Raw genomic sequence first — 16,551 nt, 5'->3', positions numbered from 1 at the left:
TGCTCTCTAGTGAGCAGGTGATTGTTGCAGAAGACATGTTGAGGGCTTTGTGGACAGACTTTAGAGTTAATTTTCTCATTGAGAGTGCTGTAGGAAGTGAGTCTATATGGAAAAGAAAAGCTTGGACACAATAAAGTCATTGAAAACTTACACTGGTGGCATCGGTGGCGTATGTGCCTTTTCAAAGGCACAACATAATTAGTTTAATGTTTTTACAGGAGAAATTTTAACTTTATAATCTAATTTTTGTTGCATTAATATAATATACTAGCCCTAGTATAGGACATAATTTTCTTAACTAAAATAAGTACTGCCAGTATTTCATTATGACTTTGAGAATGGATTGCAAACAACAGAAAGCGATGCAAGTGCACATTTGATGTTAATGGAGTCAATTAACTGAGTATTGACACCCTGGAAAGTAATAGATTGTGGCAATAAACTATTCTATTCAACTGATGTGGTTTTGAATTTGACTATCTATAGAAATTACATTTAGTTCTGTTTGAAGTAATTTAGTCTCCATTTCCTTTCTGTATTACAAAGACAGAATTAACAGTATAGATATGTATCTTTACCAGGAACAAGTGATCCATATGTCAAGTTCAAGCTTGGAGGAAAAGAAGTATTTAGAAGTAAAACAGTACACAAGAACCTCAATCCTGTGTGGGAAGAAAAGGCTTACATTCTTATAGATAACCTAAGAGAACCATTGTATATAAAGGTAAGACACCAGCTTACATATTTCTGATAAATTAGAATAGAAGAATTATTGAAAGAATTCAGGCTTTGTGATTTTCTGTATACTGGAAAATTTATTGTGCAATAGTAAGGACTACAGACTAGTTAGAATGAAAATAATTTTAGTTTTGTCTATAGAATGATGATGTCAGCATTTTTAAAAGTGGCAAATACAGGCATTTTTGTTAACTTCAGGTCATAATTGTTTTATATTTCTTTAGTGTGATTTTAGCAGAAGAACAGAGAAAGTAAACTGTATTTCATGACCCATTTTATTTATGGAAATATCACTGCATAATGATGATATGAACCATAATCTGTCCCATTAAAAGCAATTCGATGCTGAGGTCAGTTTTTGAGAATTTATTGAGATGTGTACCTGATTCTCCAAAGTTTTCTAATTCTTCTGTTTGTATGAAACACAGTGAGTTTGCTTTTATGTTTCATGCTATTTTCTGCTCTTACAATTTTTACATTGTAGCTCTCCCTAGTAAATCACATGTGAGGATGATTTTGTCCTATTAGAGACACCAATTATTCTGAAATATCAGATTGCTTGAGTTTAGATCAAAAAGTGGCCAGCAATGTCCTGACTAATAAGCAGCAGAGCCACTGGTATTTCTTGGATTTTGGTATTGGGATGAAAACCAGTAAAACTGTGATGATTTTTTTATGCCCCCACAGAAGAGAAAGGTGCTTTTCTGGCCCTGGTAGTTCATGGTGATGCAAAAGTGATTCTTAGTTGTGTAAAACAAAGTAGATAAAAATTATTTTCCCAAAAATGTATTTAGAAATCTGAAGTGCTAGGATTCAAAATAAAACATACATACATTGAAAATAATTTGGGAAGCATGGAAACTTGGCTTACCCATATAATTCTCTTAGTTGATCTGAAATTACATGATGTCTTAGATCAGTATCAGTCTTAATCTAAAATTCATGACAGAATTTTAAACTGAAATGCCAAATTGTAGATTTTTTTTTGTAGAGCAATGCCACTTAAACCTCTCTTAGGTATTAATCAGTATTACATTTCATGCTGCTCACATAAAGTACATAGTCACTAGAAAAGCTTAAAAGCTAAACAGAATCTTCAAATGGCATTTTCATGCCTTTATTATGTTCAGTGATTCATAAGGAATGAACAGGTGAAAGAGAGAGGAAGATGCAAAGACTTGCGATGTAGCCACCTGTTTTAGTTTATTTATGCCAAGTATCAGCCCTGCAGTAGGGTGTGTATTTTTTTCCCCTAGGAAAAGTGTGTCAAGCGGTATGTCTAGCGTGCTTGCACTCTAAACACAATGTGTGAAGTAATTTAGGTTTTATAGCTCATTCAGATATTTTAAGACATGATTGAATTTTACTAAGCTAAAAATACTTACTTGGTATTTTTACCATGATAATTTGTAGAGGGAGAGAGAGGGAGTAAACAATTTTTACATTACACCATAAACTGAGATTTCATATTATGTTTTCTTTTCCCACTGGAATGACTAACAGATATAGAAAATGCAAGGGTGAACACTCAGGTAGATTGATGCATGTGAGAGACTTGTGCTCACATCCTTGTATCCAACCCATGGAGTTGTGCAGCTGTGCTGTAGCCCTTGTCCAAAGGATTTCTGTTACTACTATCTTAACCCTGTCCATATTAACTTATTTGCAGAAGATGAACTGTTTTGCATTCTGTAATAGCTTCTGTAGTACAATAGTAGAAGTACGTATATTAGAGTTGAAGACCTTGAACCTAGTCCTGTCATATTCACTATTTTCTCCTTTCTCCTTAACACATCACACTCTTACTTAGCTGAAGATATGTTCTCAGAAAACATCATATTTACCCAAAAAAGACAATTTACCTTAGAAGTTGACTTTGATAATTGATCTTTTCCCTTTTTTCGGATTTTTTAAAATTTGTGTTGCATCTTTTCTTTGTTGCTGTCCATCTTTTTTGGTTTTTTTCCCTGCAATAACTGCCTCTGGATTATTTGCTTTCCTTTCTTCAGACTTAGGAAGTTATAACCCATCTCAAGTAATACCTTCTGATGTACTGGCCAGATTCATGTCTGGATGTCAGTAAATTTATCAAGGTATTCTCTCTTTTAGGTAGCCAATTAAGAGGCAGAATTCTCCTAGTAAAGTATTAATTGTCATTGTTTCCTTACACATACCCCTTCAGTTTTAATCTTAGATTGTAATGTTTCTAACCCTTGAAAATTACATGGCCTTCAAAATGTACGATTATATTATTTCAAATACTGATGCAAGTGTTATAATAAAAGTGGAAGCACTTTCCATAACCATATCCTACCCTCCTGCTTCCACTTTGCAGGATTCATAAAGGAAACAATGTATAAGAAATCAGTGATTCTGCTTTGCTTTATTAATTGTTTTGATCTTCCTTCTTTCAGTGCCTGTGTTTATAAAAATTTTTCTTTTTTTTTAAAATTGCTGTCGTTCACATGTGAACTCTACACTAGTGTCTCTATATGATGCAGTCTGATTTATAAACAAGCAGTTTCAGACTTGATTTTCTGGCCAGAAAGTTTCAAGTTACTTTCAGGTAGTCCTGATTCAACAAGAGAGAGGCATGAAGCTACAGCTCTGGAAAAAAGAGTTTCAAGAATGATTCATAGTCAGAAAAGCTCTAAAGAAAGAAATATTTCAAGTACCAAATAATGCTTTTGTGCATCATAGGTATTTGATTATGACTTTGGACTTCAAGATGACTTCATTGGTTCAGCATTTTTGGATCTCACATCATTGGAATTAAACAGGTATGGCACAAACAAGCCTATGGAATAGTTATATATTTTTATTTGATAATGTCATGTTTGTGAAGTTGTAAGTAAAACATTATGCTAAAAAGTAATTACAGAAACCTACACAACATAAAACTAACTAAAGAAAACCACTTATGTTTAAGTAATTATTGTATTATGAATGTTAATTTATTAGCTGATTATGCAGATTTTCACAGTGTCTGTGGAGAAGTTGGCTTTACAATCATGTTAATCTTGTTTTCTTATTAGCTTCATTTACAGCATTACCCCCTAATGCTTCAAATTTTTTGGTGTTTTTGACCCATTGATGTTACATTTTTTATTTAATTACTTCAGTACATGTAATACAGTACTTAATGCAGAGTAAAAGTATTTAGTCTTTTTTATGAGCGTTCAGCAGAAATACTTTTAAGTAGAAATAGCGCAAATTTGTGCCACTGTTTTCCAAGTAGCTTTGTATTAATTCAGATGCTTTCAATTCTTATGATTGAGAAATTTCGGAGAGTCTGAAATCCAAGTTAATGCATAGGTTTTGTCTCCTAGGCAAACAGATGTTACTTTGAGTCTGAAGGATCCTCATTACCCTGACCATGATCTGGGAAGTATATTCCTGTCAGTCCTGTTGGCTCCAGGAGACCAGCGAGAAGCGGTAATTTTATGTATTTTAATAAATGTCATCACTCCTGTGATTGATCTCTGGTTGGATGACATCAAGCACAAGAGTAAATATCAAATTATGAGATTAATTTGACTTTTCTAATTCTTTAGATAACACTGAGCAATTTTTCTGGTATAGTATAGCATATTTCACCTGAGTTGAATCCTCCCTTATATAGTTAATAAGAAGGGGTTCAGATGGATCAGGTAAAGTCAGTTGTAGGTGAATAATGGTGATTAATATGGAGAAACATCAGTAAACCATTGGTTAAAGAATTTTGGACCTAGTCTGCTATTTCTAGATAAGAGTATTTGAATCATATTTCATGAAAAATAAAGTTGAAAAAGGTAGTGTTTCTGCTTTTTGGCACCTAATGTTAAAGGATTATTTGATGCTTTTCAATTTTTTGAATTTACATTTCAATTATGAAATTGTATAATTTTCTAAGTTCGTTGTAATTCCTTCATCTTACTTTTCTGAGCTGCATAGTTGTAAGTGAAAATAGTTTCCAGGTTTCTAGATACTCGTAATTGTGACAAACTCTATTATAATTGCCTTGTTTTGAAAAGACAGGTGTCTGCTAAGGAAGGCAGGAGTCTCCCTTGAAATGAAAAATGCAAACCCCCTCCTTCTGAATTACTATAATTTTGAAATTATGGGGGCTCTCAGGCAAAGATATGGGAGTAGGAATAACAGTTCTTTATTAGGAAAAAATTTTAAAAATGCAGTAATACAGGACAACACTGACAGAGTCAGAATACAACCTGACACCCTGTGGGTCAGGGTGTTGGTAGCAGTCTGATGCTGGAGTGACAGCTGTGGTTCTGTTGGAGCAGTGATCCTGTAGAAGGGTGTAGTTTTCCTCTGAAGGTCCAGTGGTGGTGTAGATGGGCCTGGTCTTCCTATGGGAGTCCAGTGGAAAAGAAAGCTGCTCCTCTGGGAATCCAGAGGGAAAAGGCTGCCTGTGGTGTTCCAAATCTCAGATTATATCCAGGTACGAATTGGCTCCTCCCTCTGGGCAGAGCATCTCCCAATAGGATGATGTAATTTTATCAGTCATGCAGTGACACTCAATGGCCCATGGACAGAAGGTATCTCCCCTGAGGAGGATGGGTTGTGGAAGAGATAAAGAAAACTGCCCCACCTGGTTTTAACCAGTGGCCCAATTAACAGAAGACAACTGCCCCACCTCTAACACATGGCGATAGAATACACACCCCCAGCCACATCTTGCATTTTCCATCCTAAGACAATAATTTACTAGCATTTATGACTTTTCATGAACAGTAGAATTATGGCAGAAATAGAAGAGATTATTCTTACTATGAGAGGTTGTAAAATAATATGGATTCCTTTGGCCTCAGCTAGGCTGTAGGGAAGCATTTGGACCTTGCAGCTAAATTTTGCTTTAAACATGCTGTTTTCAATTAAAGGAGAAGACTCCACTAAGCAATGGAACCTGTGAAATTGGAGCAGTGTTTTGTTGGATTTTTTATGCCAGTCTCTTTCCCACACCATAAGCCACCGCTGTGCAGCCACAAAACTCAGTTTACTCACAAACTTTGTCCAGGCACTCGAACACAGAGACACATGCACTCAACCCTCTCGTGCACCTGCAGCACAGCCTAATTTTCAGAATCCTTCAGGAGGAAGACTGTTCTTGATGCCCAGAGCTTATGCAGGAGGTATTGCAGCATTTACCAGAAGAGTCAGGGTTATAACGACCTCTGATGGACTGTGCATCACAACCATGGGCCACGATCACCCATGCATCACAGAAGCCACGGGTGGTGGTATCTTTCTTCTATTGTTTATTTTTCTTTCTTTTTCTCTTTTGAATTTTCCACTCTTAAGATGATCATACACTCTAAGACACCTAGAGATGCTTTTCCAGTGTTACACTTCTTTTCCCCCACCAGTTATGGTTTTAAAGCATTTATTCTAATAAATTTTTTTATTACATTTCTTATTTAACATTGTTTTGGTTTATCCACCTCTAAGGATCCGTTAACAATGAACCTGTTTGCCCTGCCTCAGAGAGGGGTTTGCAGCAGAGGCCAAGAAAAAGCGTTACTCTGATGAAAGTGTCCATGGATATGGTCAGCTGCATGGTTTTTGTAAGAACATAGATGTTTCTGTATGCTGCAGTGTGAGGCATACTGTTGCACAGGACTACTGGCAGATTCTGCTAGTGTTCTTTTTACACTTTTCTCTAAGCTAGTATGAACTAGCCTAGTAAGTCAGTTACTGGAGCTAGGTGTCTGGTATGTACTAATGCAAAGATGTAGAATTTTGGAAATTACTTTATCCTCCGTTAATTTTCCTCGTGGAATTCTGTTAGCACTTAATAAAAATAATGAAACATGGTGGTAATGGGCATCTAGCTTATATAAGGAGTGTATTTTCCTTTTTTTGTTAGCAATATGTTTGTCCATCCAGCTCAGAATTCCATCTTGCAAATTTACACCACAAGAGTATTTTTTACTTAAATTAAGAAAATAATTTAATTTTGGACTTTTTTTTTTATTTGGATAAGACCAGTCCAGTTGGAGTCAGGTGGTACTTGCCCTGTTTTTCCAAGTTTCTTTGACACTATCCTGCCATAATCCTCAATCATGCACCACAGAAACACTGTATTTTTATGTTATATTATATGGACAGCACAGGTTTCCTTTCTTCATCATACAGAGAGGGTAGCTACTGGGCTGCCTCCTGTTTTCTGCTAGTTCACCAAGTGTTCCAGGAGTTTAGAGGTGAGAAAGTGAAGTGAAGTCACTACAGTGTAACATGTATTTCATATGGGTGTTCATAAATTAGGAACTGAATGTTGAAAGTATTGGGTGACTGTAGCATTTCTGGTTAGCAAATATTTTGATATCCAACTGACCAGTTATAATAGGATGAAGAATTTGGTTTATATTATTACACATTTCATTATTAGATTTTTTAATTTTACTCAAGTCACCAGATTTTCTTCCCATTTAAACTATTATATAGAACTTCAGTCTTAAAATGCCCAAGATTCCAATTAAGAATCAAATGCCTAATCTGAAGCTTAATATTTATTGGAAACCAGTCTTCCCAAGATATGGATCACAGAACAGTTCTGGTGAAGTTGCAGTAAAATCAGAGAATTTTGTCACAATGCAGGGAAGATGACCTACAAAATTAACATGTAATTGCTGTGTGTTTAATGTGTTAAGGGTTTAATAGTTCAAGACTCAATTAGCTTTTTTCTGTTACTACCTGTGCTTAATTATTTATTAGCTTTTATTTACTGTTGAAGGAACAAGTATATTACAAAATCTATCACTCCAGTTGAACTGTCATCTTTGGCTAGTTTTGCAAAGTTTTGTAATAATGATGGTATTTTTATTGAAATGAAAGAGATGGAGGTCAATATATTTTCAAATGTTATGTTAGAGGATTAAGACTAGTTCTTGTCTACTCTTGAAAATGTCCAACATATAAAGCAGCACTAAAAGCAACTCCCACATTCCCAGTCTGTGTAGCATGCTGCTTGAATGATTGATGTTCCCCTTCTACTTGGATATTTCTATACAGGTAGTAATTTGAGTATCCTTGAAATATATAAACAAAACATGAGCACTTTTAAGTATGCATAAATGACTGATGCATGGAAGACACAGATACACTGTCTCTTCACATCATGTGTAATGTTTTCCTGTCATTGCAAATTTCCTTAAATCCTGTTGGTTTGATATCCCTATATAGCATACATTTCAAATATTAATTTTCTCCTGAATAGGTTTTATTTTGTTCAGGTGATAACTCTTATATTGCTCGCAATTGAGAGTTGCAAGTAATTATGTAATAAGGGTAATACTTTTCCACTTTACGTGACGTGTGTGTTGTCATACATAAATGGTGTGAAATTGTAAAATTGAAGATTACAGAAATTGGCTGGAAGTACTTAAATTGCACTTATTATAATTCCATATGTTTAAAATGAGTGTTTATTAAGACCATGAGGGAAATGCAAAAATAGAACAGCTTTAAAACAAGAAGTGTTATATTTCCCATGCTGCCACAGAAACCACATGGTGATTTGATCCTGTGTTTTGGGCAGGTCTCTAGCCATATTTCAAATTGAGCTCTTTAAAACAAGACTTTGTTTGTGATGTGTTGTTTGGTAACTTTTTGATGTGGATTATACTTTCCAAAGAGATCCTTTCACTGCCTGAACTGCAGCGAGGCTGTTTTGGAGGTCATGCACTGATGTGCAGGTAAAGGAAAAGTCTTCTGAGGATGTGTTGTTGGAGGACAGGTCTCACAAAGCATTTTATTGATGTTTCAAAATAATGTAGCTGTATGTTACAGGAAAATACATCCTCTCACACTGCCTAAGAAATATTGAAGCTTCTGGAGGATAAGATACTCCAAGTGCAAGTTTGAAATTAAATGGGACAAATTCAGGGGCCTAGTTGTATATTGCCACCTGTCTGTGAGAGAGGTTATTATTGCAAGTGATTTTAAAAATACGCAGCCAATTTGACACAGTAATAGATTGTTTTGGATGAAGACTTGAGGCTTGAAAAGAAATCATAGAGATATTTGGTCCACACAGGAGCATTTTTTCCCTTATCTTTCTGGAAAAGATTCTGATGAAATTCAGATTTTATATGTACTGACTGATGAGATGATCTTGGGAGTTACAACTGGAAAGCCCCACTTCCTCAGATAAAAACATTATGTTTAGGGATTCAGATATCAATTAAGAATATTAACTTAAATATACAATCATATAACTGTACATAAAACTATGTTACACGGACTAGGAAAGAGGATTATTTATTTTTGAGTCCTGATGAACTGTGAAAAGCAGTGCTTCAGTAGTTTACAATTGTGTTTTTTAAGTACAAGATAGTGGACATAATTTCAATCATAAAGAGATTCAGTAAACTGGTTTAATAAATAAGGACACATTATTTTATTTTTGTGGTACATTTTATTTGAACAAAATGCAGAAATAACCTGCAGTTATTGAATACTATTGTAAGAGTATAGGTAGATAAATCAAAATTTCTAGAAAATCTTTTCTGTGTCTTTGCCATTTGCTACCTGGTGCTTGTCCGAAAGGCATTAAAATGTGAATATTTAAAGTAATAATCTTGTAATCTCTCTTAAGACTGTGTACATAAATAGAAGGATAGCATATCTAAAGTTATTAGAAGGCCTGTTCTTTTGATTTTTAACATGTAAAGGCAATTGATTTGTTGTGATTTATGAAAAAATCATAAACCATGAATCAAATTAATTAATGAATTATTTCTCTATTACTATAAAAATTAGAAATTTTTTAGTGTTCAAGGGAAGTTTAATCTATTTCCAGCCTAATGCAGTAAAGTTCCAACAATTAATTTGTGTTTGCTTTGTCCTGTTTAGCGTTACTTGTCCTTTACATTAATGCCTCATTTCAGTTTTACTGTTTGGGAGAACAGATAGCTTAGCTAATCAGTGCAAACTAAAAAGACATAAAACAAATAAATATGAGAGAAGTATGTGTATATAAAAATGTTAAAATATGTCAGCTCTAAAGATTTGTTAATTTTAACTCTACTAATAAAAATAATGTGATTATGATGTACTTTCTGTATTTTTCAATAATTTGTCATTTTGATGACCAGTTTAAAAGAAGTCAATAGTAGCAACTGATTTTTTTTCTTAGACCTACTCCAACAAAGCTTGTTTTATTACTTTAATTCTGACAGTGTTTATTATTTCCTTTTGGATACATGTGGTGCTGTGTATGACAGTGTGCTCTTGTGATTTCATGCATGTGTACCGACTTCCTGGACATTCTGTTTGGTGTTGTAGTCATGGGTGCCGCAATGCATGTGAGTTTTTCTGGCTCTTTTTCCATCAGCATTCAGTACACAGATTCCACCGCTGGAAAACCTGCAGTAAGCAAGTTCTGCAGAGCTGCATGTCACCCATTTCTTCACTACCACAGCTGTTCCCTGCCTGGGTCTTAACAGGCAATTTTCAGCTATAGGAAAGGACAAAGTTGGTAGCTTGATAAGAAGCATTGCCTGGGGACCAGCAGTGACTGGGGACAGCCGTTCATCACTGCCAGCAACCTAACAAACAGAGAAAATGGAAAAAAAGGGAACATATGAGTTCTACTTGGATATTATTATTTATTGAGATTAACATTTAAGGCATTGGTTTTTTCCTAAAACAATCTGTCTCAAATGATGCTTAGTTTTTTTTTTTGCTTCATATAAAACTATTAACACTAATGTTCTGTCAGTTTGCTTGCTGTCTTAAATCATATGTTGCATTATTTATTTATTTATTTGTCAGAGGGACATTAGTATAATAGAGAAAAACTCCAGCGATAGACTCAGGGCATGGAATATTTTCAGATTAATAAGTTCCATGTAAATCATCCCTAGGCTATATATTTATTTTATTGGCTTTTGAGGATGGTTATTATGGCTTCAGCTTATCCTGCTTTAGCTGCTAACGATGCCATTTACTCAGTAAGCGTGGCTGTACCTTTCTGAACTCCTCAGAGTTGAAAGAGTTATAGGGTGGTTTGGTTTGGAAGGAACCTTAAAGATCATTTAGTTCCACTCAACCTCTTCCTCTACATCAGGTTGCTCAGGGCCCCATCCAACCTGGCCTGGAACACTTGCAGGAATGGGGCAGCCACAACTTCCTTGGCTGACAAATTCCAGTGCCTCACTACCCTCATAGTGAAGAATTTCTTCCTAGTATCTAATCTAAACCTGTATAGTTAATTAATCTGTCAGGACTTCCTCTGTTCCTTGCTCACAGCCTGGTCTGAAGCTGAGTTTGTGCTCTGACCTATAGCTTTGTAGGATTCAGAAATGACAAGGAAGGGAGGAGCAGTGCTGTGTTGAACAGGACTCAGGAGCTCAGATTTTTTTCAGGGCCTACCATGAGCCTCAAGCTGTCAAATTCTTACATGCCTTTCTAGAAAAATGAGGTAAATGGCATTCTCTAGCTTAATAAAACATTTAGTATATTTTCCAAAGGCACAGTGCGACAATTATTATTAACTTACTGCAGGGCGCTTAGGACTTAACTGTCCATAGCAATTAAAAAAGTTTCCTCAGTGGCTAGTTATTTTTCTTCCCACAAAAATCTATGTCCATTTCAAAAACCTCTGGGTATTTCAGAAATAATATTTTCTTATATTATTCTAATAATATAATATAATATAATATTTTCTAATATTATATTATATTATTTCTAATATTATTAATATTATAATATAATATAATACTTTCTAATATTATAATATAATATTTATTATATTATTATTTCTAATATTCTTAGCAAGGAAAATATTTTAGTTTCAAAATTTATTTCCATTATCTGAAAAAGCAAGTATTTTTAAATACTTAATAAAAAATTGTAATTATGTTTGTTTTCCATGGTGAAGGTTTCAATAGAAATTAATGGCCTTTGATTTATTCTTACTCAGTGTCAGTAAGAGGCTGCTCAACTTTATTAAGTTGTATGAAATAATTTCTTTGCATTTCCACAGAAATGCTTTAAGCAACAGTTGTGTTTACAGATAAACCTTCCACAACCTACTTGACCAGAATGTCTCTTTTATTTAATGATTAGGAATCTGTTGTGTGTATTTTGGCTCCTAGAAGTGCCAAGGTTTTACAGATTGTTTAGATAATAGGAGGAAAACTGAGATTTGGCTTTTTCAAAGAGTGAAGATGTAACTGTTTTTTCTATTCTTATGTATGTTATGATCAAACCAAAGAACTATTTCTACTGCTGTGAAATGAGCAAGCAGTGATAACTTTAAGGATTTTGTAATGGATTTGTGTCATCAAAAGAGCATCATGCAGATTTTCTCTTTTGTGGCTATACCTGTGAGTAGGGTGTGCAGTAGTATTCAAAAAGGTTGGAGTACTTTATTATTATGAAATAATAAATATGTATTCAATTACCAGTCAGAATTGAAATCACTATCTATCATGGCATAATTATTTATTTTCATTTTTTAATCTAGTTCTTTCTAACAAGTTTATGTAATGCATTGTCTCCAGAAATTAGACACCCATACCACCCAGAAAAGTATGCCTGGGTATGCACAGGGCTGCTACTTGTCTGGATTTATTTCAGTCATTTGTGTATCTGTTGCTGGAATGTACATGGTGCTGCTTCAGTTGTAGTGGTGGTTAAATGTGAATTGCCCTGTTTGAGACTGTTGGCCTCCTTTTCTGTATTGCAGAGAAAAGGTAATAAAAATGCTCTATTTTATTTTCAGACAATGCTAATGAGGAAGAGTTGGAAAAGATCAAGTAAGGTAACTTTGTAACTTTTAGCATGTGATCTTCTAGCTGATGGCGTTGGTTTTTTGTTTTGTTTTTTAGAACAACTATGATTTCTTGCGAAGCATGCCATATAGGACTGGAAACTTTTAGCACAGGATTTATTGCCCTTCCAAATGTGTTCTAATGACAGCGTTTTTTGTTTCATTAAATAACATCATGGTATAGTTCATCTTTTAATATAATCATAGAACCTTTCAGCTTTGTCACAGCAGGTTAACCTATCTGGAAGCCATCTAGTAACTTCTTGTAAGCGGCCAACATGTCCTGATTCCTTTTCTAAAACCTTTAATTTCTCAAGTGAAAACAATTTCCTGTATTAATGTGAACAAAGAATTCATGCCAAAGAGTGTCTTTTATTTTCCTGTTATGTACTTCTCTTACTGAGCTGTGTTTTTGAGTGTAAAGTTTTCACAGTGAAGCTCCTTGAAGACACGTTTCCTCTAGCACTGGTTGTGTGCAGGTGGCAGTCATAGCCAGGCCTTTCAAGAGAATAGTGGACTCCACAGAGCTCTTTGGAGCTCTCTAAGCTTTTCCCCTCTTAGGACTTATAGATGTGATAAAACATCTTGTGTTTTCACAAGAGAAAGACTGAGAGTTTGACTGTAGTGGAATGCGACCAATATTTACCTTTTTTCTTCTCTCTGGGTTGTTAAAAAGAGTGTATTTACTGCCTAAAGTGAGTGAATTAAAATTTTTCAGACACTTGAGCTAGTGGAGTCGATAGAATTTACCATGTAAAGATGTTAAAATGAGAAAAAAAACAGCTATGTGGGGTGATTCACTGATTTTGTTAAATTATTTACTCTTCTAGCATATTAACACACAACTATAAATAGGAGATTATTAATAAACAGTGTTGTATATGGTGCTCATTTGACAAATATTTGCACTTTTTAGACATATTTGTATTTTTAACCTTGAAACAAAAAAGAGAACAGTATTCATAATTCTTGGGTTATGGATGGGTTTTTCCCACAGTCTGCTTCTGGGATGCAGGACAATACTCAGTCTGTTTCCTTTATGAAATTTATGTAGATATGTAGATTTTTGATTCTCATGTGGTTCTTGTAACTACAAGAAATATCTAAGATGCTCAAACTGAAGAGATAAGGAGGAGCTGTGAGAATGTTGAGGGGTGGAACTGGTTTGCATCATGTAGGTGATGTGTTAACTCCTGATGTGCTGACTGTTTTGGGTAGCATGTTGTCTGCATTGCAAACTGACAAAACTGTGACCTTCAATAATTCTGAATGAACAGCGCAATGTGAGAGCTCGGAATTCTTTAAAGGTCTTCAAGTGAGTTATTTATCCCTGTTCTGTTTTGTTACATTAGTTGGATAGCATTTCATTCAGTAGCTGGCATTTTTGCAAACTGGCATATAAGAATATTTGGCAAAAAGTGAATGTATGATTTAAAGTTTGCATTTTTTTTCTACGGTTGTCTTAGCTGAATTAATATTTTAACCTAGAAGTGTAATGCATGTACAATATCCTGCATGCATTGCTGTGGTAATGATTTATATATAGAAGTATGTAATTTAAAACACAGGAGATAATTTGCCTTGTGAGTCTATCCAGCATTCCAAATCTTTGGTTTGCTCTCAGAAAAAACAAATTAAAAGATCTTCTGTTTACAAAGAATTCATTCAAAAGACTTGTTCTCTGGGGTGCAGGGTAATCAATATTAAATAGGACTCTTATTTCATTTGCAGATTAAAATAAAAGGTGTCTCAATGTAGGTATATAACCCTGTTAGGTAATAGAGAAAGCATGCTTTTTGAAATTGTTCTTCTTCAGGAAATGTTTCTCTTGTGCTTCTGAGAGCTGAGAAAAAAGCAGATTATTAGAAATTTTTAAAGATACCATTATAAAATTTCCTAAATCTAATTTTGGGTCTGCCTAGACTTTATGAACACCTCTAATAAATTAATATGTTTTTACATGTTATGGCACAGTTCTTTGATTTTAAGGTTTATCCTTGAAGCCTACCTTTTTTTGTAACATAGATGATTTGAAGTTAAGGTGTAGCAATGCAGATCACTATGGTGTTGCTTGTGTTCATGAACTGCATGCGATGTTCTCCTATGTGACTACAACTATTTCAGTGAAGGCAATATCTTTTAGCCAAAGTACATGGACAGAGAGCTCTGTCAGAAACATCTGTTTCACTGAAAATTGCTTTCTTCTGAGTAAGTGTCTACTTCTTCCACTTTCACATCTGTTGAAGAATTGCTATTAAATTGAGTTTGAACATGATCAGACCCCATGTTAAACTTCTTAGATTAATAACTCATTAAGGAAACACCAGGAAAACTTTGTAAATGCTTTAATTTGAGGATAAACTGATTAAACAAGGGGTTTAGCAGTTTTAGCCAACTTATTACGGGAAAAATATAGGTAAGATTTATCTGCTGTGCCTTCTCAAGTAACACCTGGAGGAATGAACATCTCAGTAAAATCTGGAGGAAAAGGTAATATGTCTTCTTCTCTTTTATCCTTTCTTCTGTTTCATATCATCAATGGTAGTTTAGAACTGAGACCACTAGAACGTACTAAAATATAACAATACTCTAATTTATACTATTAATATATTATGAGTTTCTATTAACACTATTAATTAATTTCTATTAATATATTTCTGAGGGACATTGATCAATTAGGACAAAATGTCATTCTTACCAGAAATGAAGATCAATTAGTATGTTTTGCAACATGTATGAACGAAGACAAAAATACATTGTCATCCCAAAGTCATCAAATCACAGTGTGGTTTGGGTTGCAAACCCAAAGACTATCTAGTTCCACCCCCGTGCAGGGACACATCTCATGTGACCAGGTTGCTCAGAGCCCCATCCAGTATGGCCTTGAACACTTCCAGGGATGGGGCATCCACAGCTTTTCTGCACAACCTGTTCCAGTGCCTCACCACCCCCACAGTCAAAAATTTCATCTTAATACTCAGTCTCAAGCTACCTTCTGTCAGTGTGAAGCTATTCCTCCTTGTCCTATCACTCCATCCTCTTGTCTAAAGTGCCTCTTCAGCTCTTTTGTAGCTCCTTTGGTTACTGGAAAGCGCTCTAAGCTCTCTCCAGATGCTTTCCATGATGAGCAGCCTCAACTGTCAGTCTGTCTTCTCCACCCTCTGAGAATCTTTGTGGCCTCCTTTGGACCCAGTCCAGTAGGTCCATGTCCTTATACTGAGAATCTCAGAGGTGGATCCAGTACTTCAGCTGGGGTCACAACAGAGGAGAATAGAGTACAGGATGGGAATCACCTCCTTTGATCTGCTGGCCATACTTCCCTCGATGCAGCCCAGAGAGCCATCTGTGTCCTGGGCTGCAGGAACATATGAGAAGGTCATGTTTAGCTGCTTATCCAGAAAACCCCTCAAGACCTTCCCCTTAGGGCTGCTCTCATTCCATTCTCTGCCAAGCCTGAAATTGTGCTTGCCTTAGCCCTGACCAAGGTGCAGAATGTTGCACTTTGCTTTGTTGAACTCTGTGAGATTTGCATGGGCCTAAGTTACAACTGAGAAGCTACTTCTGATTAGTTGCAACTGGGGATGAAAGAGTCTATTTACTGCCTAAAGCAAGTGAATTAAAGTATTCTTCTTTGCATTTAGATAACTATATTTCCTTAATTTTGCTTTAGGAGCTTTTGCATGTACTTTTAAACTGAAAAATAGAACTTGCGAACACTTTAAACAAGAACGAATTGTTAAATGAGTGGCTTTCAGGTCTGAACTGCTGACTGTTTTAAAAATTTATTTTAGAAACTTTTCCATAAGTATTTGTGTTCCAGTTCCACAAACTAAAGTTCCAAAACCAATGATCTTAAAAACTGATGGTTTTATGCCCAACTCAAAATACTTCGTTTCTGTAGTTCCTGATTTGCATTTTCCTAATATCAAAATAATTTTTTCTATTTTAAAATTGAAAAAAAATGCTTTTCCGCTGGAATGAGATGCCTCTTGAGAAGACAATAAAACTGGAAATAGCAAATCATGGTATAAGTATTGCAA

At 35.0% G+C, this 16,551-nt stretch overlaps 1 protein-coding gene across 2 annotated transcripts in view; it reads left to right on the top strand.

Moving 5' to 3' along the window:
* Positions 1–16,551, top strand: part of MCTP1 (multiple C2 and transmembrane domain containing 1) — a 217,926-nt gene that overhangs the window by 64,202 nt on the left and 137,173 nt on the right. Inside the window, exons 3-6 of one of the 2 annotated variants that reach the window (XM_064735558.1) lie at positions 582–724; positions 3,439–3,518; positions 4,068–4,173; positions 12,464–12,502. In XM_064735558.1, coding sequence (XP_064591628.1) covers positions 582–724; positions 3,439–3,518; positions 4,068–4,173; positions 12,464–12,502 — 368 coding nt within the window. The remainder of the gene's footprint in view (positions 1–581; positions 725–3,438; positions 3,519–4,067; positions 4,174–12,463; positions 12,503–16,551) is intronic. The other variant, XM_064735559.1, reaches the window with a different exon arrangement.

This window comes from Zonotrichia leucophrys, chromosome Z (assembly GCF_028769735.1).
Source record: "Zonotrichia leucophrys gambelii isolate GWCS_2022_RI chromosome Z, RI_Zleu_2.0, whole genome shotgun sequence".
NCBI lineage: Eukaryota > Metazoa > Chordata > Aves > Passeriformes > Passerellidae > Zonotrichia > Zonotrichia leucophrys.
Note: the sequence above shows the minus strand (reverse complement) of the source record. Positions and strands in the feature narration are given on the sequence as shown.